At 42.5% G+C, this 19,690-nt stretch overlaps 7 protein-coding genes across 7 annotated transcripts; 4 read left to right on the top strand and 3 right to left on the bottom strand.

Moving 5' to 3' along the window:
• Positions 1 to 65: 65 nt before the first annotated feature.
• Positions 66 to 1,412, bottom strand: EAF01_009300 (uncharacterized protein; the record flags this gene model as incomplete). The annotated part of the gene is made up of 1 exon (XM_038917556.1): positions 66 to 1,412. One exon carries the CDS (start codon positions 1,410 to 1,412, stop codon positions 66 to 68), a length of 1,347 nt encoding a protein of 448 aa, XP_038767161.1.
• Positions 1,413 to 1,814: 402 nt separating this feature from the next.
• On the bottom strand, positions 1,815 to 4,066 carry EAF01_009299 (uncharacterized protein). The gene is made up of 2 exons (XM_038917555.1): positions 2,859 to 4,066; positions 1,815 to 2,789 (listed from the first exon to the last, which is right to left on the bottom strand). The coding sequence occupies exons 1-2, from the start codon at positions 3,400 to 3,402 to the stop codon at positions 2,305 to 2,307; spliced, it is 1,029 nt and encodes a 342-aa protein (XP_038767160.1). The 5' UTR covers positions 3,403 to 4,066; the 3' UTR covers positions 1,815 to 2,304.
• Positions 4,067 to 4,389: 323 nt separating this feature from the next.
• On the top strand, positions 4,390 to 5,353 carry EAF01_009298 (uncharacterized protein). Its single transcript, XM_038917554.1, has 4 exons — positions 4,390 to 4,589; positions 4,685 to 4,714; positions 4,842 to 4,892; positions 4,975 to 5,353. Exons 1-4 carry the CDS (start codon positions 4,553 to 4,555, stop codon positions 5,040 to 5,042), a joined length of 186 nt encoding a protein of 61 aa, XP_038767159.1. The 5' UTR covers positions 4,390 to 4,552; the 3' UTR covers positions 5,043 to 5,353.
• Positions 5,354 to 6,269: 916 nt separating this feature from the next.
• On the top strand, positions 6,270 to 9,386 carry EAF01_009297 (uncharacterized protein; the record flags this gene model as incomplete). The annotated part of the gene is made up of 3 exons (XM_038917553.1): positions 6,270 to 6,908; positions 6,962 to 8,115; positions 8,177 to 9,386. 3 exons carry the CDS (start codon positions 6,270 to 6,272, stop codon positions 9,384 to 9,386), a joined length of 3,003 nt encoding a protein of 1,000 aa, XP_038767158.1.
• Positions 9,387 to 10,039: 653 nt separating this feature from the next.
• Positions 10,040 to 11,566, top strand: EAF01_009296 (uncharacterized protein; the record flags this gene model as incomplete). The annotated part of the gene is made up of 4 exons (XM_038917552.1): positions 10,040 to 10,073; positions 10,134 to 11,012; positions 11,070 to 11,196; positions 11,317 to 11,566. 4 exons carry the CDS (start codon positions 10,040 to 10,042, stop codon positions 11,564 to 11,566), a joined length of 1,290 nt encoding a protein of 429 aa, XP_038767157.1.
• A 1,226-nt stretch (positions 11,567 to 12,792) lies between these two features.
• Positions 12,793 to 13,365, top strand: EAF01_009295 (uncharacterized protein; the record flags this gene model as incomplete). The annotated part of the gene is made up of 1 exon (XM_038917551.1): positions 12,793 to 13,365. One exon carries the CDS (start codon positions 12,793 to 12,795, stop codon positions 13,363 to 13,365), a length of 573 nt encoding a protein of 190 aa, XP_038767156.1.
• A 2,859-nt stretch (positions 13,366 to 16,224) lies between these two features.
• EAF01_009294 (uncharacterized protein) lies at positions 16,225 to 18,519 on the bottom strand (the record flags this gene model as incomplete). The annotated part of the gene is made up of 3 exons (XM_038917550.1): positions 16,225 to 17,380; positions 17,431 to 17,795; positions 17,847 to 18,519. 3 exons carry the CDS (start codon positions 18,517 to 18,519, stop codon positions 16,703 to 16,705), a joined length of 1,716 nt encoding a protein of 571 aa, XP_038767155.1. The 3' UTR covers positions 16,225 to 16,702.
• Between the last annotated feature and the right edge of the window lie 1,171 nt (positions 18,520 to 19,690).

The following is a 19,690-nucleotide window of genomic DNA, read 5'->3' as shown; positions in this document are numbered from 1 at the left end:
TGCTCGAATTCTAGGGCCTGCATATAATATACATGCTACATCTTCACACCCTTCCCTCGGATATCTCACCCACCAAAGCTCGACAAATTAACAGGCGAGAAAGCCTCAACTACATCACCCATCCTCCCAATCTTACACCACCCCTCAAACTCCCCCACATGAACTTCTCCGTCCCCCATCTCCTCACTCGTATTATTCCTCCACGCAACTCCAAACGGCAAACTCGAAGTCACTCCCTCCAGAGCCCCATCCGGGGACACACTCAAACCTCCACAAACCACCATATCAAAGAAACCCGGCGGAGTAGTAGTATACAGACCACACGGCGTCGCACGAGTTTCCAGACCCGCAACACACACCAGAACAAGCATGCAAGCGAATAAAAGCGCTGTGTAGATTTTATACCAGAGACTTGTTATACAAGGGATGATAGTAGTTGTGGAATGATTAGTCAGAAAAAAGAATGTATAGATGGGGATTGAACAAACGAGGAAAATGGTGAAGAATGTGACGACGAGGAATTGAGTAAGTGTGAAGAAGATATTTGTGGGGTAGGATGATGTGTTATAGGGGGTTAGATATAGGAGTGCCAGGGTCAGGAGAGCGAGTAATGGAAGGAGAAATGAGATTCGTATAGTTGTACCGCGCCAGCTATGGGGAGAGTGGAGATCAAGCGATTGGACAGGAAATGGTTCGAGAAGTCCTAGGCTGAGAAGAGTACGACTTGTGGGTGATTTGCGCGGTTTTAATGTGTTAGTCAGGCTGTATCCGTCGCAAGTTTCTATTTCTGGTTCACTGTTGTCCTCGCCATCGATATCGATATCCACATCCACGTATGAATAATCATCAGATATCCAGATTGCCGCTGGTAATCTTATTAATCCGCATATAGCCGGCGGTGCAAAAACCGTTCCCAGGGAGATAGTGTTAGAATAACCACCCCCGTCCAATCCACCGACCAATTGCCAAGCAGCTTGCAGTCCCTGCAATACAGTCGCCACTGTTTCAGCCGATGTCTTCGAAACCCAAACAGCATGCGGAGAACTCGGAATGCGAGTACAAAATCGTCGACTTCTCCGCATCATATTTTCCGAGCCGTCCCATCCATTCGACGTCCAGAAATGTGCATTACTAGCTGCCATATCCGCAGCATTCCATGCGCGGGATCGTGCTCGTCGATCGATGATTGAGAAATAACGCCATAGTATTGAAGTGGGATTGTAGTGGCCGAGCCGCTCGTGCCAGCGGGGTCGTGGGCTGGAGAGATAGACGGGCGATGGAACGCCAGCAACAATGTGAACAATAAGAGGAGCGAGACAGAGTGTAAATAGATTTATCCAGTCTGCAAATAGAATGCCAGATGCTTGGTATGTAAATGGGAGAATGCCGTTGTACGGAAAGTCACTGTTCATTGTATGGTCTTGAGATTACCAATGGATTGGAGTCTACAGGAAGATAAAGACTTTCAGTATCGAAAAGAAAGCTTGCGTGTGGTTCAATGTTTGACTTGACTTTAATGCAAGATTCAAATAATTATACTTGAGAAAAAGGGTTACAATACAGTACCACATGACACACCTCATGTTTGTCTTGACCACCCACTCTGCCACAATTTCTATCGAGATAGGTAAGCAGCATACTGGAGATGCAGGTACAAAGGTAACCCATCTATTGAGGCACAGATAGGATAATAAATCAAAACTCTGGTAACAGACACTTATCGTGTACCGGGACTTTTATGAAGTAATTCAACATCGGCCCTTCACACCCCCGTGGGGGCCCAAATACATGAAATTTGCTGTGAACCGGTGCTGCGCCCTTATCCACGGTGAGCAAACACAACCGCGTTTGTGGAACTAAGAGCATCTTTTAAAGCTAGTTATATGGTCTATGTAATGTCGTGTATGTAACTACAGAGTGACGGAGTACATAGTGCAATAACATTGTCATCTCGGTACGAGCCGAGACCGGCGGAAACGCTAGCGGCACCCTTGTTGGATACTTTTCCATCAAATCTCACAACACTACCTGGTAGAATCAAGCTTGACTTCGCCGATCTATTGTTTTAAAACATCTGCATCTGAATTCCTTACAAGTCTCCTTTGGTTTTTATCAATTTCTTAATACATGTAGCAGCGTGCTGATCTTGTCCCTCAAGTTCAGAGCTGGGTATCGTCCATTCAACTTTCATCGCTTCAATAACACACTTCATTGACTAAATTCGACCTGGTATCCACATCGCTCACGTTTATTGCATAAGTTTTCTCCCGCCAATTCTGGTATCTTATCCACGCAGATAATAGATCAAGCAACTGGACTCCATGGCATCGGAATCAACACTCGACTCTTCATATTTTGAATCAATGGCACAGTCTTGTGAACTGTATCTCCCCAGCCCTCGATCTCCCAGCTTTGCTCTCTTCTCTTTTTTCTCTCCTCTAAGTCCGCAAATTGCCACAGATGATGCACAGTGTTCAATTCTCCGATTTGTACAAACCATGCTCCGACGCCTTCCATGACTTCTCTGCGAGCCTTTAGACCGCGGCGCCAATGAGTCTCCCATTCTAAAAGGTTTCCAGGGTGCAATGTGTACGAGCGTAATTCAAAGAGACCACCAAGTTGACGGGGTGCAGTGGTAGGCCAGAAAGAGAATTCTTGCATGAGAGAAACGTTCTTCTTTGTAATGAGAGACTTGAGTTTCTTGTCGAATTCTTGGAAGCCAGGGTGTGATGCGATACTGTGAAGGGAATCATGGTAACCGTGGTATCGTTGGTATTCCCAAATGTGAACTGTAATAATTCATCTGTCAGCGTTTGTAGATGAGATACATTCAAAAGTAGACGAGGATTGAAGCGTACCAAACGTATCACAATCTCCCACCTCTGTTCTCCAACTTCCAACTAAGTGTACTTTATTCTGTTCCATTCCCGCCATCTTTGGATACCATTCCCCAACCAATTGGACATACTCATCAACCTTATCTGGCTTGACCTCATGAAACACGATCGAGTGGACATATTTGCCTCTAGCCAAAACCTGACTGAAACTCTGTTCAATCTCCTTTTCCATCTCACGACCTTCAGGAGTGCCATAAATTAGACTACTCAATTTTCCTTTCTTCTCACCATTTCCATTTGTGTGCTCTACTCCATTTAGTGCATGGTCTGCCGAAGCAGATTTTTGAGCTTGGGAGGATAATTTGGACTCACTTGCAGCTTCTTTCTTACGATGTTGTTCTGCGATTCTTTCTCGAAATTCTTTCTGCTTTGCGTCGAATGAGGCAACACCTTGGGGGGTGATATTTGATAGGGCTGGTGTACGAGAGAGAGAGGTAGATGTAGTCGTGAAGGCTCTAAGAGGTTGACTCGTGATAGAGCTGCGTGCGATTCGTCGTGTAAACATTTTGTTGTTGATTGATTATTGGTGTGGTCAATAGTTGTAACGATTATTGGAATTGTTTGAGATTGGTCGAAGGATGAATCCGTTTTCGTAATCAAAGTACCACAATCTCAGAGAGGTGAAGGAAGGAATTTCGCTTGGTTAATTGAACGATTGAGGTTTTATGCTCCTATTGTCATTCAATTATCGTATAATGGGCTGCGTTGTATCTTCGCACCTTCCGAAGCGCCGGTATGATGTCGTTGCCGTGGTTTGTTTACCCCGTCTCGTCTCGTCTCGGTCGTTTTTCGAATGCAAAGCAGATATTGAATTCAATAACCTCTTAAAGAATTGATGTTGTTTCCTCCTCTTCTTTCGGAGATGCAATCAACAGAAACAAAGGAAGATGGAAGCTGCACAAGTAGCTTTGGTTTAGGTTTGATAAGTTCGTAGCACAAGAAACCATATAATTGGCTAGAATGGAATCCAACAATAGCAAGCTTGTCAAATACCCCGCACTTTTTGACTGTTTTGTCCGTCTTGAAGTATAAAAAGCACTATCAAATAGTGAATTGCTCGAGCGGGAAAGGATCAAAATTGTATGGGCAGAGATAGATTGGTTCAAAGGTTTGTGTGGTTACAATACTTTGGAGGTGTGATGTGAGAGAGGAAGGGGGGAATTGGTGAATGAACTGAAAGAGGAAAAAAGGACAACCAAGCTGCAGCTGGGCCAGTGACGAAAGTGAGGAGTAAAGCAAGGATGTGGTTGGCTCCATTTCGGATAAATCCATTGTGAGGGTTTGCGGGCTTGGAGTCTTTTGTGGAGACCAATCAAATTGAGATTCTATCTTGTAAGTTGTATCCATGTGATTTGTATATTTGTATGGGGAAAGTGAAGCTGCTGAAGATATTGACTCTCGATGCACGTGAAGGTAGGCCAATCATCGTAGACTAAACTATTTAGGGAAAGGAAAGGCTTTTGGCCTCATCATTAAGGCATCAGATATCGTCTGGAAAACGTGATACATCACTAGCCCCAATACGTTCTAGCCTCATTGTGTTGCGGCCCTTCCCATAGTTGACCTCACTACTATTACAGGAATCATCACCACCATCTAACCTCCCATCAACCCTCCGGTACATTCTCAATCGTATTCCACAGCACAAACTCACGATGTCTTGGTTAGGAAAGAAGTTCCCTGTGCCTGTCGGTATGTGCAGCCTTTCAATTGCAAGCTGTGAAAAGCTTTCGTTCCGCACTTTTCCGATCTCCAAGTAATGTTTGCTAATAAAATTGTGTTTTTAGCAAAGCCAATGGCTCCTTTCTTCGTTGCCGGTATGTTACTTTGAGAGCCATTTATCCCAAGTAGATCACGAAATGCGAAGGTCGAAAGCATTTGGAACTGGGGAGGAACGGCAAGGCTAGAGCCTGAACTATGGGCTAATATTACTTGGGGAACTAGGTGCCGTCATTATGTACGGAATCAACTCTGCTGCTACCGCAATGGCCAACAGTACGTCTATTCCATTGTTTGTCTACGCACGAAGACCGTAAAGATATGACTGAAGGGATACTGACAAGAATGGCTATTACAGGCGAGGAGTTCAAGAACGATCCCAGAAACCCAAACGCAAAGACCCCAAAGCCAGCCGACAAACACTAAATGGGAGAAACTTTTGATAGGAGGCATGATGAGTGGGAACTTGCATAGATCGAACCTCTGATAAATTGGTTGCGCGGGGTGTTCGTTCCCATGATGGATGATATGTAAATTTAGGAGGCAATGAAATCATCTGGTTTCCTATAAATGAAAATCTTACATTGTGAACTATCATGCAGGTTTGAGGATATAACAATATCACGAGATTGACCTGCAAATCAATCGTTTTTAGCAAATTACCATGGCATGAGTATGGGGGGATATCGAGTGAATAGCCTCTAGCGGGGATATTACGTGCCTAATAAATTCTATGGTGTTTTCTCCTTCCTACCATTGTCCGAGTATAGGGGCGCAGTATGAGACTTTTGTCTCCTAAGGTTTGTTTTCAAAGTTGTGAATTGCTTCGAGTGTGTACTGATTGGTGGCAATCAGTGATTGATATGTTGCTTTGATATTAGGTAGGTAGTCTCGCAATGTCAAGTCTAGTGAGCTGGTAAAGCATATCTTGATTGTCTTCACTGTTCTTCTCAATTTCTTGATATACTTTAATCATTGTTTCTCTATCACATAGTAATATAGTATGACTATGTGCAAGTTGCAAGTGCTCAAAATCAATGCCTTTGTGTTCAAGAATATCAAAGATCTAGTCATATACCTCCCTCTCTCTCAAGGTATTGTTCATATCAAAGCAGTCCAACTACCTAGAAGTTTGTCTAGAAACCAAGATCGAATTATGTGACCTGTTTTATAATCAGTAGCATTCATGTCTATGTTCTTCTATTGCACAAAACTGTTCACATAGAAGTCACCTCAGACCTTGCAATTCCCAAAGAGCCCAAGAATATAGTGAATTCAAATTATGACACTTATGACACCTGATTGACCTTCCTGTTGCCTATAGCTCGAACCTGCACGGACCCCATAACAATCTTGAATCATAATAAACCATCCTCTTCTCAACAATTCTCAACTTGATCTATAAACCTCTTACTTGATTCTTCTAACAAACAACTTCTTTTTCAACAGGTTTTCAAACCTATTGTTGTTGTGCTTGCCACAGTAACTGTAGTTTTTGGACTACCCCCTCTTTGATATTGTACAAATACCACAACTTTTTGTAAGTTTCCACAAGTCTTCAACTTCAAGCCCTGGGCCCAGAAAGTTGAAACTCCAGTTGATCAATCCGACTTACAGAAATCGATAGACAAATACCGCGTTATTTACTGCAAAATGACGCGCCAACCTTCCAATCAATCTCTCGACGCTCCTGGTCAACCCGCCAACCCTTTGCCTATTCCTACTACCCAATCTGTTGCTCAATCTGCCCCTCCTCCCCAAAAGTCTGCTCTTCAACAACCATCATCCTCAGACCATGTTTGTCGATCCAGAGATGCCATATCCTGCGGCCGTGGACAAGGTGGACAAGGTGGAGAAGATGTTTTCATGCCACCTCCACGATTGACTTACCTGGATTTGTTGATCATTGAGAATTCGGGATTTCCAAGTATGGCTGAGTTTGAGATCTTCCTCCAGCTGTACCAGAAATCATATTATCAAATGGAACCAGCGGAACGCAAAAAGCTCTCCCAGCAAGTGGAGCTTCTTCGACGAAGTATGCGCCATCCGCAATCGATTCAGGCGCTGTTAGAAGCACAGCAGAGTATTCAGGCCGGTCAACCGTTCCTCAGCCTCAAGCATTATGCAAACTTCAGCCGCAATGGATACATACTTACCTCCATGATCAGTCGCTGCCTTAATCTTACCTCTTTCGCTCTGCAGCGAGCCGTTTTTAAGGCCGCGGTAGAAGCAAGTAGGAACACCGACACGCCAAACATAGCAACCATTTCAGGTAAAAGCTGTGAAGACATTGTAAGCATCTTTCTCTTCGTCTTTGTCAAGAATTAAACTAATACTCGTGCCAGTTGACCCGTGGTGTACAACACTGGACCGCTGAGGACATCTTGAAGCTTGAGACGATCGTCTACATCCGCCCCGCTGAGCACCACGTCAACAACCCTCCATCTAAGGTCACTTCGCGTACTGATTTTTCATATTTCTCGCATGAGCCACCTCTTCATTACCCAGATCCTCCCAAGTATGGGAGTATGAAAATGGAGCCAAACAATTTCGTTTTGTCCTTGCAACAACCATGGACATACAGCCAGTGTTTGGACTACCTCGCTGATCGGACGATAAAATTTATGAATTCTCGTGATCCAGAAGCTTTTTTCTTCAGCTTACCTTCGGATGACAAGCTTCAAGGCATGACGGCGGATCAACGCGCAGAGGTTGTTCGTAAACACATTATAGAGCAAGATGAAAAGTGTGCTCTATCAAAGTCAGGCAATGATACGTACCCTGTTCACTCGAAAACCTTCAAGCGTCCTATTACAGATACACACTGTAGTTTGGTTCCGGAGCTTGATACAACTGCATCAATCTCAAAAGGTAGCCCTTACATCCAGGAATCTCTTGCGAATCATCGACACCACGAAACCCATGATATATGCAGTAGTGGAGGTAGACATGAATTTCATTCACCACTATCGAACTCTCGTGCAAATTATGAAAGCAGATTGGGACATGGACGTCAGCCGCCATCGAGCATTGCGGCAGATGACGGAGATTGCGATTCAGACCTGGAAAATGACGATGATTCTGATTGGGCTCCCACTCAATCTGACAATTGGAGCTCGCCATCGAGATCAACAAAGCGTGTATCCTTCGCTGCATCGGTGACAGACATACCAGGAAATCTTCGTGGACAGGAAAATAGTATCGTTCCATCTGATTCCCTCTCCTTTGCAGAGTCGGAGTCAGAGACTGATCCAGCAACCACTGAAGACAATGTATCACTAAGCGAAAACATTCGCAATCGTCAAGATTGTCTTTGGATTGCTTCTGTAGCTCATGCTACATCTGCGATGGAAGTTGCTCTGGCTCCCGATGATGAAAATGACGTTATTGTCCCAGTTAGCAAACCTCGTACCTCTGTCTCGAAGAGAGGAAATAGAAAGCGCTCAGTGACTCGAGGTCATCGAGTAGCTCAACCACGTGCTCAACGACGCGGTGAGGAGTTTGATACCTTGCTTGATGCTTTAAAAAAAACCCCATTCGCAACTGTCCTCACTCCCAAGTTTGAACAATATGAAGCTCGATTCTGGTGATGAGAAGGTTCAAAAGTGTCAAGGTATCAGAGCCGAAGAGGTTTTGTCTCCTACTTGGGAAGGGGTTCCCCCAACGCAACGAGGCATTTCAAATATTAGATATGTTCCTCAAGCAGATTCGATAGCAGCCATGCAAGAAATGTTACTAGAGCAGCAAAAAAAGAAGAGAGTCCAATTAATGCAAGAAAGTGCCGCTATGCGAGCTAGACTTTTCTCAATGATTGGTCCAAAAAATGATCAAGACTTTGAAGCTTCAGCATATGAACCGGCATTGTTAACAATGGAACAGGAAAGCAAGAACCAAGTTGAATCGAAACGCCAAGAACAGGTTACCATGTCAGCTGCTTATTCCTCCTGGGAGAGTAGTGGTTCCTCCTGCGAGAATGGTCTCTCTTGGGAGGGGGTTGGTCAAACAATGCCTGTAGAATCTTCTCTTGTTTCTCTCGGAAATGACAAAAATATCCTCAATGTTCCCCCAAAATTCCACGGTGTCACATCGAAAGAAGCTCAGCAATTCGAACTTGGTCAGCTTGGAAAGCCTAAGAATCGTTCCGCGCTTCAGGCTTCCCATGCGGGCAAGACTTCTGCTTCTGCCAAGGGCCCCAAAGACTTTAAACAAGACATGGCTACCAAGTTGGGTGACCTTAGGAAATTTGCGGATGAGTTCAAGATGTCCACCCCAGTTCCAAGTGACATTGCCTTTATCAATCACGGTGAGGTTCCCGTGGCTGTATCGCAGAATCACTCTCAGGATCGTGCTAACACTTGCGATGAAGGTCCTCTTCGTATTGCTATCAAGGAAGAGAATCTTCGTCGTTTCAAGGGTGTTCCATTTGATGAGTCGAATGTGAAAGTTATCTCGGTTGAGGAAGCTACTCGTCTTCTTGCTTCTCAGAAGTTAGCTAAAGAGATCTCGACTGCTACAAAGTCTGCAACTGGTACCTCTCCTTCCATTCCTGCAAATATTCCATTGAATGGTTTCGATCTCAGCGTTACAGCTACAGCATATGATCAAGACCGTTTCATAAAAGCTATCAATAGCAGCGTCAAGAGTCACAAGGCTAACCATAGTATTCACAGCCTCGAACAAGACGGTTCAATGAATGCCAAGTGCAGAAGTCGTTCCGAGAGATCGAGATTGAGATCGAGATTCAATGATTTAAGTGGCGAGCTGTTCTGAGCAAGTTATGATTGATGATGAATACGAAGATTGCGAAACGATACATGGATGAGAGATAACGGGAAAGAAGCAACTCGTTTCTATTAATTCGAAGTTCTGAGATACATGCCGCTATTAGGGTTGTGGAATCAAGGTCAAACGAGCTATGTCCCATATTCAGAGTCAAGAAGGCGCATGACTAGATACTCAAAGGAGAATTAGATATTAATGTGGACAGCGCAGGTAGTCTAATTCATCAATTAATTATATGCAAAATGATCCTTGGTTTTGTTGATTAGCCTGAAGATTGCCGTTTCTACTGAGATGGCTCGACCTCCACTATACCAAGTACTACATGACCACGTGCTAGTGGCTCGCATGGATGGTGAGAACTTGGTGAATAGATTCGCTTGCGAAAAACAATCTATAAATAAGATTTATGATTTTTCCTTGCTCTCTTTTTCTAAAGCTGTGTAGGGTTTCCGACGGCTGAGCAGTTCCTGGAAACCCCAGAAAAATGCTTTGAGGGCGAATTTTGAGTCTCTAATACTTTCAAGTCGCTTTTATCTAGAGGCTTCACTTCTTCTCCCTTTTACAACACTTACTACCTCAATCTACCTCCTTCTCCTTCTCTATCTCACTTTCTACCCACATTTGCAGTATCACTCGCAACGATGGATTTGTCTCATCGCTCACCCCATCTAAGTGGTATGTTATCATTGCAACTCATCATGTTTACTGAGATTCTGACATACCAATTCCCTTTAGATTCCATAAACAAGATGTATTCTACGTTTCGCATTCCCCGACTCCACTCGATTCCTCGTATACATACCGAAAGTCTCGTTGTTTTCCTCGCATTTCGCAAAAGTTTCTTAACGCTCTCCGATTGTGACCGCGCTCGCTATGGCAAGAAGAGTACTCGAGACGCTTTCTTGAATTCGTTCGCTCCTCTTTACATTGAACAACATCTACATGGAATTTCATTCAAACGCATGTGTGATTTAGTTCAAGACATATGGAATGCCAAACACTTTCTCCCTGGATCTGACTTGAACAAGCTTCTCGATGGCGCTTCCTTTGAGCGACAGCAAGATGCTGCTTTTCGAAGACTTATCAATGTCCCACTAATAGGAGAGGCATTAGAAACTAATACCTGGATTTCGAACCATCAGTTAAATTATAAACCACGTCTCACCCCATCTTGCAGGATTAGAAAATTGCTTTCAACACGTCCACATCTTTTGCCACGCGAGCAACCTGCTGGTCTCAACTTTGATCAGGGTTACGAGATTGAAGAGCAACCAGTATCTGGTCCTTTCAAACCTTTCCTTGGTCCTTACGAAGGTGATTATGAGTGCAGCACAGCTCTTCCCTTCACTCTCCAACATCCTATCCTCACGGCAATCCAAGATCTCATCGAAGAATCTCTCTACAGCTTCGCATGTCAATACTTTCAACCCTACCTAGCTTTGAACTTCAAAACTTGCCCTAAGTCTATTGAGCTAAGCACCTGGAAAACACATCTACACATGAACGCACCTAATATCCGTTTCAATCTTACCTCTGGTTATGTTCTTGAAGACTTGCATTTCTTTTTGGATCGCTTGAATACCGTGAGAGACTTAGTTATGCATCGGAAAGATGGTGAGCAGACTGAATGCACTCTTGATGTTCAGATAGAACAATGGCTAACATAATCAGCGGTTCCTATTGAAGCAATCAATAGCATGTGCGCAGATAGCATTTGCTTGGCAAGAGCTTTAGGAGACCCACGAGCAGTTTTGCTAGGCTTGATACAGGAAAGGGTGCTCATGATTTCAGAAACATTGTAAGTTATTCCTTAACATATATCGTTTATTACGCAGACTCTTGACCTTTAACCTATTCCTCCTTGCCCCTTAAAGAAGGATTCACCGGTGCTATGAACTAATTCATTTTTTCACTCTAGGCTACGAGTCCAAACACTACCTCAACATACTGCCTTCCTTGGACTTGAGAACGATCTGAACATGAAATCCAACCTTCAATTCTTCGTCAAGGCCATATCTGCTTCGCGCATTCTGTTATCCTCCTCTGAAGCATGGACACTTTACTCGGAGAGATACCAAGAAATTGTAAATATGCTACGTCACTTAGTATATTATAATGAAGAGAAACGTAGACCTGCGCCGCCCGCCCGTTTCTATTATGGATACTAAGGCACAGGGCATTCGATGATCGATGGGAAGGTTTTTGAGCATGTATTAAACCATGAGGTGTCTCTACCCTATGGTCTTTCGTCTATTACTGAGGAGCATAAAGTGCAGATTTCGGATGATGACGAGGATACTGAAACATCGAACCATCAGCAGGGCAGTGAGAGCAATTGGTTGCTTTCGCAAGTTAGGGAACTTCTTCATGAAGAACTCGATTAGAAAAGTTTTACGGATAATTTCATTGGTGTCAGATCGAGAATTGTGGTTGGCTTGAGTAAGATGATGAAAATTCATTGTAAATGATCAACATTACCTTAATGTATAAGGACCTTCATTTATTGAATTGTTCCTTCAATTAAGTGACATGTTATCGAAGGCGTTTTTCTTTAGATTAGCAAAATGTAAAGGAGTTTCAAATCAGTGTTGTTCTTATAAAATGCAAACTGTGTAGATTTAGAAATACTTGTGATCTAATCGCTCCTGCCTCACAGCCCAAGAGACATCGCGAAATAAGGAACACTATCTTCCCGCAAATGATAACATAGAAGGATAAGCAATGGACTACGAACGGTAGATTTCCTATGATTCATGATATAAGCGTAGGTGACGGGAAGTACTAAAAGACACCGTGGTCCTAAGAAGTATAATATTTACTACAGGCAATGTATTAGGCCTTCTCTCAAGGATAATGATCTTGAATATTCAACTACTTTCATGGTGGAGCACCTTGACATTGTCCTTTATGTTATATCACTTCCTTATTTTTGAGCTGATCGTCAGTTGGAATTCACAATACACTCTGAACAAGCCTACAGATTGTCTTCTTAGACGACTTATTTATACTACTAAAAGTATTCCACCCTTTATGGCTTTCTATACTGAGTATCAGGATAACAACTTTCAACTAATAAGGGTTGAATTACATATATGTTTGATATTTGTTATGGATCTCTTTCAATCTACTCCATACGTATTTGTTCTTTCTTAATGGGTCCAAAGATAAATCTTTCTTGTAAGTGATTCATTCAATGAATACCTTTCCCCCTTCCACGCCATATAAGAAGTCTGAAATCCTCCAAAAATGCTCACACAAGGTTCGAGCCAAGTCATCCAATCCAAGTTGAATCCTCCACGTTTCTTAACATTAGCACCGCTCCTCAGCGTAATCTCCAAATCCCTTACTTTGAATCTACACTCCCAATACTAAAGCAAAACCCCATCAATTCAAAATGGACGGCGGTCTTTGTCTCTGCAACATTTGCTGTTCTGAAGACGCGTCAGAAACCTCTGAGGACTCACCACCGCAGTCGCCAGCTCAAGATGGGAGAACAGCAGAAGAGGAGCTCGAGGAAAAGTATAGCCAAAGGTGTGCTGGCATCACTGAGACCGAACAGTACGAAGAAAAGGCGAAACAAACTTTAGGCCAGGGGCGTGAATTCTCGGAGGATACATTCATAAAATTAGAGAAGAGAGAGTTTGAGCGGATTGTAGATGATGAATATGAAAGTATGGGGACGAAATGGGAAGAAATGGGGGAGAGATTTAGCGAGGGGCGTGAATGCTGCAGGAAATGCATGTTAACGGGTGAGCCCGGGAACGACAGCTGTAGTGAGTGTGAGATTGTCGGCGATAGCAATGATGTGAATGGAGTTGAGATTGATGAAGAGGAGGATGATTGCCGGGATATCGTTGATGGTGATTGGGAATGTTCTGCTGAAGAGTTGGAAGCGGCCATGTGTGAGGATGAGCTTTTTCGTTCGCTGTATGGGGATGGTCAACATATGATGCAGTGTTGTATGTGAGGACTTCTAGAGTAACACATTCAGTCCCTTGTACGCCGCGAAATCAAGTCGAATATGAGAAATTCTTTGATCCAATGAATTGTTCCAGAATTTAACGTGATATTTGATGTGTTTTCGTGGTGCTGTTCTGACATCCCAAGATTCAAGTACGGCTGACTCCTCCTTCCCATCACTTATTAATACTTATTCCGCCTTACACAACCTAAAAACTTACAATCACACCAAATGTATAGAAGTTTACGTTTATTGACGTTCATTCACTTATCCATTTCTAGATTCGAAGATGTTCGCCAGACGGCCCCACAAATTACAGAAATCAAAAAGGAAAGACCCAAGCACAATTCTCAAAAGCTCACTTTCCTCTATTACTCGATCTCTCGCAAGATTTAGAAAAATACGATCATCAAAGTCAAAAACAAAAGCGCGACAGTCAGTGATTATAGTTGAGCTTCAAAAAAGATATGATACTGGTCAAAATCGTGCTGCTACCGGAGTCTCTATCAAGATTAGAGAAGATTCGCCACCGTTAGAGATTTCGATGAGACCCATCACGGCAACGAAGCCAGAGATAGAATTCACAAGTCACTGGAAATCACGCACAAAATTTACCTCGCCCCTTTCGAGTTTTCCAAAGATGGAGACAGATATGCATACCCCTCGAAACTCACTTCAAAACATCGGTTCTCTATCATCAGATATAAGTTCAGATGACGAACTTCAGAGTCGCAACATCCACCTTCCTTCAAGAATACCCGAGTATCAGAGAATGAATATGCAGGATAACTTCATCAAGAGTCTGATAAGCAAACTTACGCAGGAGAGACGGGAGAAAAGATTGGTACTGCGAGGTTCGAGGAGATACAGATATCTGGCTACTGTAAAAAGAGTTATGGATAGTGGTTGGATTATCCGGTCGCAGGTTTTAGATGAGCTCAAACGAGGGAGGAAAAGGAAGTTGGATGAGCAGAGTATCTAGCTGGATTTTGGTGGGAATTCACTAGGCTGCGCACAAATTATTTGTACCTATAGATTATCTATGAATAATTCGCTCTATAGGTTATCCATCAGAGGTTTTACTTACTCTACAAATTATTTATCAAAACTTTAAAATTATCTATTTTGTATAGATAATCTACAGATTATTTATAAATAATCTATTTATTTTTAAATAAATAAATTATTTATAGATATATAGATTCTCCGTTTTTTTTTTTGCTTAAAATATAAAGCTATTCTCAGATTATTTTCCAGCCCAAAAATAATGCAAGTTTAAATTTATATTAATTTTTATATTAATTATAAAATTATATTAATATTATAAAAGATTATAAATAATTATATAATATACAAATAAATAAATATCCACAAGTAATTTGTATTTATTCTGAATTATCCGCTTTATAGATGAATTATCTGCGGATTATCTGTCGAGACCATTATCCGCCCTGCGGGTATCCGTTGCGCAGCCTAGAATTCACATGTGAATCTGGTCGATATAAGGGAACTTGTCATCTTTTCGGTTGGACATCTATCACACGTATGTATGCCAGGAGAATAGGATGAGCGATCGTTGCAGGGCTGATTCAAGGCCCAACTGTGGATACAGTCTTGATTTCAACGGGTCATTTGAAGCGTCGATGGGAAACGATTTAAAGAGACCAGATTTAAAAAGAGATCAGATTTAAACACTTCTTCCATTAGTTATAGATAGTAATAATGAACAGATATGACTCTGGTGTCATCGAATGAGATTAAGTTTGTTCTGGAGCAGGAATTCAGAATAGTGGAAATTCCTATAAATCATGGGCTCATTTGTATTACCGTGTATCCGCTGGTGTCTTCACTTTTAGATATTTTCACCATGAGAAGCTCACGAAAAAGATCCAGAAGTAGATTCAATTGTTACGATCGATAAAACGACTGTGAAATGACGGGTGTATCAGTGGTTTCTTCCCTTTCCCACCCGAAATAATTTACACTATTGAATGAGCCTTTATCTTCGGGCCAAACAGAAAGGGCTAAAGATACTGCCCCTCAATAGCTCCACAGCGTTCAAAGCAATCAAGGTGAAAAGAAACCCTCAACTTTGATTAAATAAGGAAAGATCGAAAATTATGATGCGAAGACAAACCCTCCACCCGCAGAAAAATCTCCCATTGTAGTAGGTTTGGATTGATTCAGTAGGTACCATTAATCTTAGCCTAATATTCAATCTATATATCGAATATACTTTGAACATCTATTGAATGTGCTGTACGACATATTGCTAAGCGAGATGCAGTGATGAAGAGCTCCACATATTTAATTTGCGTCCTCGAGAAATTGGGGTGGAGGTAAGCAGGTGTTAGCTGAATGGATGGGTTTTTTGTGTAGTCACAAATTTCATTCCAATAGAAATAAAACAAAGTCAACTTGTTCGGCCGGTATCAGCTCTCGGGCTCTTCTCTTCAACTGCCTCTATTCATTGTTAGTCAATTTTCACAATGGATCGAGTTACTAGCAAAAGGGTCGTTAGACTACATGATCTACCTGCGTAATACCAAATTTTGAGCGAAAAAGAAAAGACAAAGCGATAGAGTGAAAATTTAAAATGCAAGTCAAAAGCCTGACCAATCTATAATCTATGTGCGAAGGAACGTCTAAATCTGCCGTGGCAAGAGTAGGATCATCGTTAGTCCCAATTACTAACTTGTTTTTAAGCAGAACAATTGTATTAATCGAATTCAGAGTCTTGAACCAGTTAAACATTCAATTACAGCCAAGTGTTGGGGTACCTCATTACTCGATAATTTCTGCTAGTTGAAATTTGTATGGTCTTGTAAAGTAGACTTTAAGCGAGGTTAGCATTTCTCCACTTTACTTCTCAAAAATGATGCGATCATCAATTTGTAATTGAATCGGTGAAAACAGCATGATTGGAAAGCTTATGTTCTTGCAGATTCTCAATTTCGAATCACGATTCCTTAATTTCCTCCACCATACTAATAACAAATTGGGCTTTCAGAATATATTATAACATTGAAATGCTGAACGAACACAAGAGCGCTTCTCAAATTAGTACCTGCACTTATTGACTACACCCGAGGTCCGGTATGCCTAATGGATTTTTTTGAGCTGTTCATCAATTTCTTCTTTACTCAAGAATTCCTGTGCTCTTGTTGCTTCTTGCTGTGGCCTGTTTATCATGTTCCATGCCGAAGATGATTCAGTTGATACTTCCAGGCTATCGTCACGCGTTGGCAATAGGAAGCGTATAAATTGATTCCAAGTTTGATGAACCTTTTGTGTCTTCAAAAAATATATCATTCTCAACTCTGATGTTCTTCAAAAGTCAAATCTAAGGACTTAATCTCTTTGGTGTTCTTGGGTAATCGCAAACCAAATGCACACTCGGCAAATTCAGATACCAAGCCACAACTCTATCCAGACCAATTCCTCCACCACCGTGAGGAGGCACACCGACACTCTTAAACACATCTACATATTCTTTGATACCAGGTTGGTTGGGGTCCAAGCCCTTTGATCTGATCACCTCCTCCAGTTGCTCTGGCAAATGTAATCGTTGACCACCACTTAAAATTTCTTGTCCACGCATCATGAAATCATAGGCGTTAGTGACGGCAGGGTTCTCGGGATCTGGCATCGCGTAGAATGGACGAGCGTCGACTGGGAATTTGTCAAGAACATAGAAATCAGTGTTAAACTTCTTACGAACGAGTGCTCCGAGAGCCTTTTCTTGAGGTGTGCTCATGTCTTCAGTGTCGGTGACGTTTCTGAACTCTTCGGGCCCTTCTTCACGAAGGAGTTTTTGACCTTCGGCAAAAGTAAGACGGACTTCCTTGCCAGGTTCGGGAAGAAGGAATTCTTCGGATGGGTAAATGGAGCGGATAAGCTCAATTTCTTCACGGTAGTTTTCGGCAAGGTTACGGAAAATGAAGAGAAGGACACCTTCAAGCATGTGCAAGACTTCGTGATAATGTTCCTCAATTTCCATCTCCAAATCAAGACCAATGAACTAGATTTTTTTTCAGTATTTTATCATCATTGTGAAGCGGGTTTTGTTACCTCAGTCATGTGTCTTGGAGTATTCGAATTTTCTGCACGGAAAACAGGTCCAACACAGTAGACTCTCTTTCGGCCTCCGGCGATTTCGAATTGTTTGTAGAATTGTGGAGATTGGGCGAGATAAGCTTCTTTATCGAAGTATGGCATTCTGAAAACGTTTGCACCGCCTTCAGAAGCAGCTCCGATCAAACAAGGAGGATGAAACTTTTTGAAACGATGGCTTCTTAGATAGTCGCAGAAGTAATCCTCAACAGCGATTCGAATATCAGCGATAGCTTGGCTGACAGGTGCTCGTTTGTGCATAGCGGGGTTGTTAAGGTGGGATGCCAGACTAGCTGTTGGAGTGCCCTCTGTGACACTAAGACCTATATAAGTGTTAGCTCATTAGTATAAATCATTCTTTCGTGTTAATATACCGGCAGCAGCTTCACTGAGATCTTCCTCCTCATCCAACTTTCCTACAGCTCTGCTCGCTGGTCCCAATCCTAAGCCCAACATTTCGGGCGCAGTAGCTACTAAGTAAACCTTTCCGAGATGCAATTCGAAGTTCGAAACCTTTGTGCTTTTAACGGGCTCCAATGGCTTCTGCACAACAGCCTCAACCGCAACAAAACTCTCCAACTTTAACCCTCCAATCCATTTGACCATTTGTTTACTGACTGGCTTGCCCTCCGCGCTGGCACTCACAACTCCTTGGACTGTCCAGTTACCCTCTTCTCTTAACTCCACAAATGCCATCTTCGCTCCTTGCATTCTTGCGTTTTGAATCCATGCGCGAACCTTGATTGTCTTGCCGATATGTTGTTCTCCAATCTCCCTCAGATGTACACTTTCGGCTTCAATCTTAGTGGTGTGTTTAATTTGTCCGTAATTATCTTTCGCAAGATCTTCAGCAGCAGCAGATCCAGCGGCAGCTTGCTTAGCAGCTTGCTCGGCGGCTTTGCGTGCTTTTTCTGCTTCCTTCTTGGCTTTGGCTTCTGCTTTTTTGGCTCCTTTCTTAGAGGGCTGTGCGGGGTCTTCACCGGTAGCTGGGGCGCCTCCAGCTGCGATGGCGGGGTCGGTTGGAATTTCTTTACTTGGCTCCGCCATCTTTGCGATTGTGAAGAGATTGGCTATAAGACCGGGTTGTGTTGAGTGATAAATTTCACGTTTATAAATAAAGTAAAAAAGAATGGAGGGGTACTTTTGTACAAAATTGTAGTTATGTTATGAGTAATAATGCGGCAAGAATTTAAGCACCAAGGTCATAGCTTTTTGGACAGGGGTCACAAAATCAAACGACATCGTTAGATTTTTGAACATAACATAAGACTGAGCCAATTCTGCGAGTATGTAACAATCCGTTCAATACATAGGTAAAGTCTTTGTAATATTACGGCACATATCAATCACGTCAAAATGCCATCTTTGTCTGACCTATTCTGATAGATCAATGCAGTTTTGCGCTCAAACCCTCACCCTAGCGGGAAGGGTCACTGGGTAAACTCGCCGATGAATGAATCTTGCCCATTTCCCCAGCTGGAGTCACGACGAAGTTTGATGGCTCTGCCGGCATTTCTGGTACGCTGGGAATGGATGTTTCGCCTAAGTTGAGTACTCCCTCAAAGTTCATTGCTTGCCCAGAATTTACTACCTCTCTTGAGCTGGGTACTTTGAATTATTTGGGCAATACATCTACCGAGTTGAATACTGCATCTGGATCGATTATTTCTCCTGGATCCATTGGCTCTCAAGGGTTGATCGTTCGTTCCAGGCTAAGTGTGTCTGCTAGGTCAACCACTTTCCCTAATTTTTGCAACACACTTCTGCTAATTCAATTGTTCTTCTCCAACCGATTATTTCTCCTGGTTGCACTACTTGCACTGTGTTGAGAACTTCTTCCAAGTTGGCAACTCTTCCTAGAACTAGTGGTTCTACACTCATGTCAAGGACTTCTTCCAAATTAATTACTGCAATCTGAATTCAGACACTGTAAGCTCATGAAGAAAGTTCAGCGAGCATTCTTTTGCCAGATACATAATTTCACGAATAAACGACACTTTCTTTACTAAATTTGAATAAAATTTTCGAGCGATTCTAATTGGGAACATTTTAGCTGACATGCGTCATTTTGCGCGTTGAGACATGCCTCTTCTCCTGTATTTTCAGATGTCCGACATAACCATCCCACTCATCCTTAACTTTTCCCGGTCCCTTTTCCAAATAGAACATCAAGCAAGTTTATAAGCCAATTGGCACTTTTGACAGAAGAAAAAACACC

Source organism: Botrytis porri (assembly GCF_014898465.1).
Source record: "Botrytis porri strain MUCL 3234 chromosome Unknown BPOR_013, whole genome shotgun sequence".
NCBI classification, from domain to species: domain Eukaryota; kingdom Fungi; phylum Ascomycota; class Leotiomycetes; order Helotiales; family Sclerotiniaceae; genus Botrytis; species Botrytis porri.
This window is presented reverse-complemented; position numbering and strand designations above follow the sequence as displayed.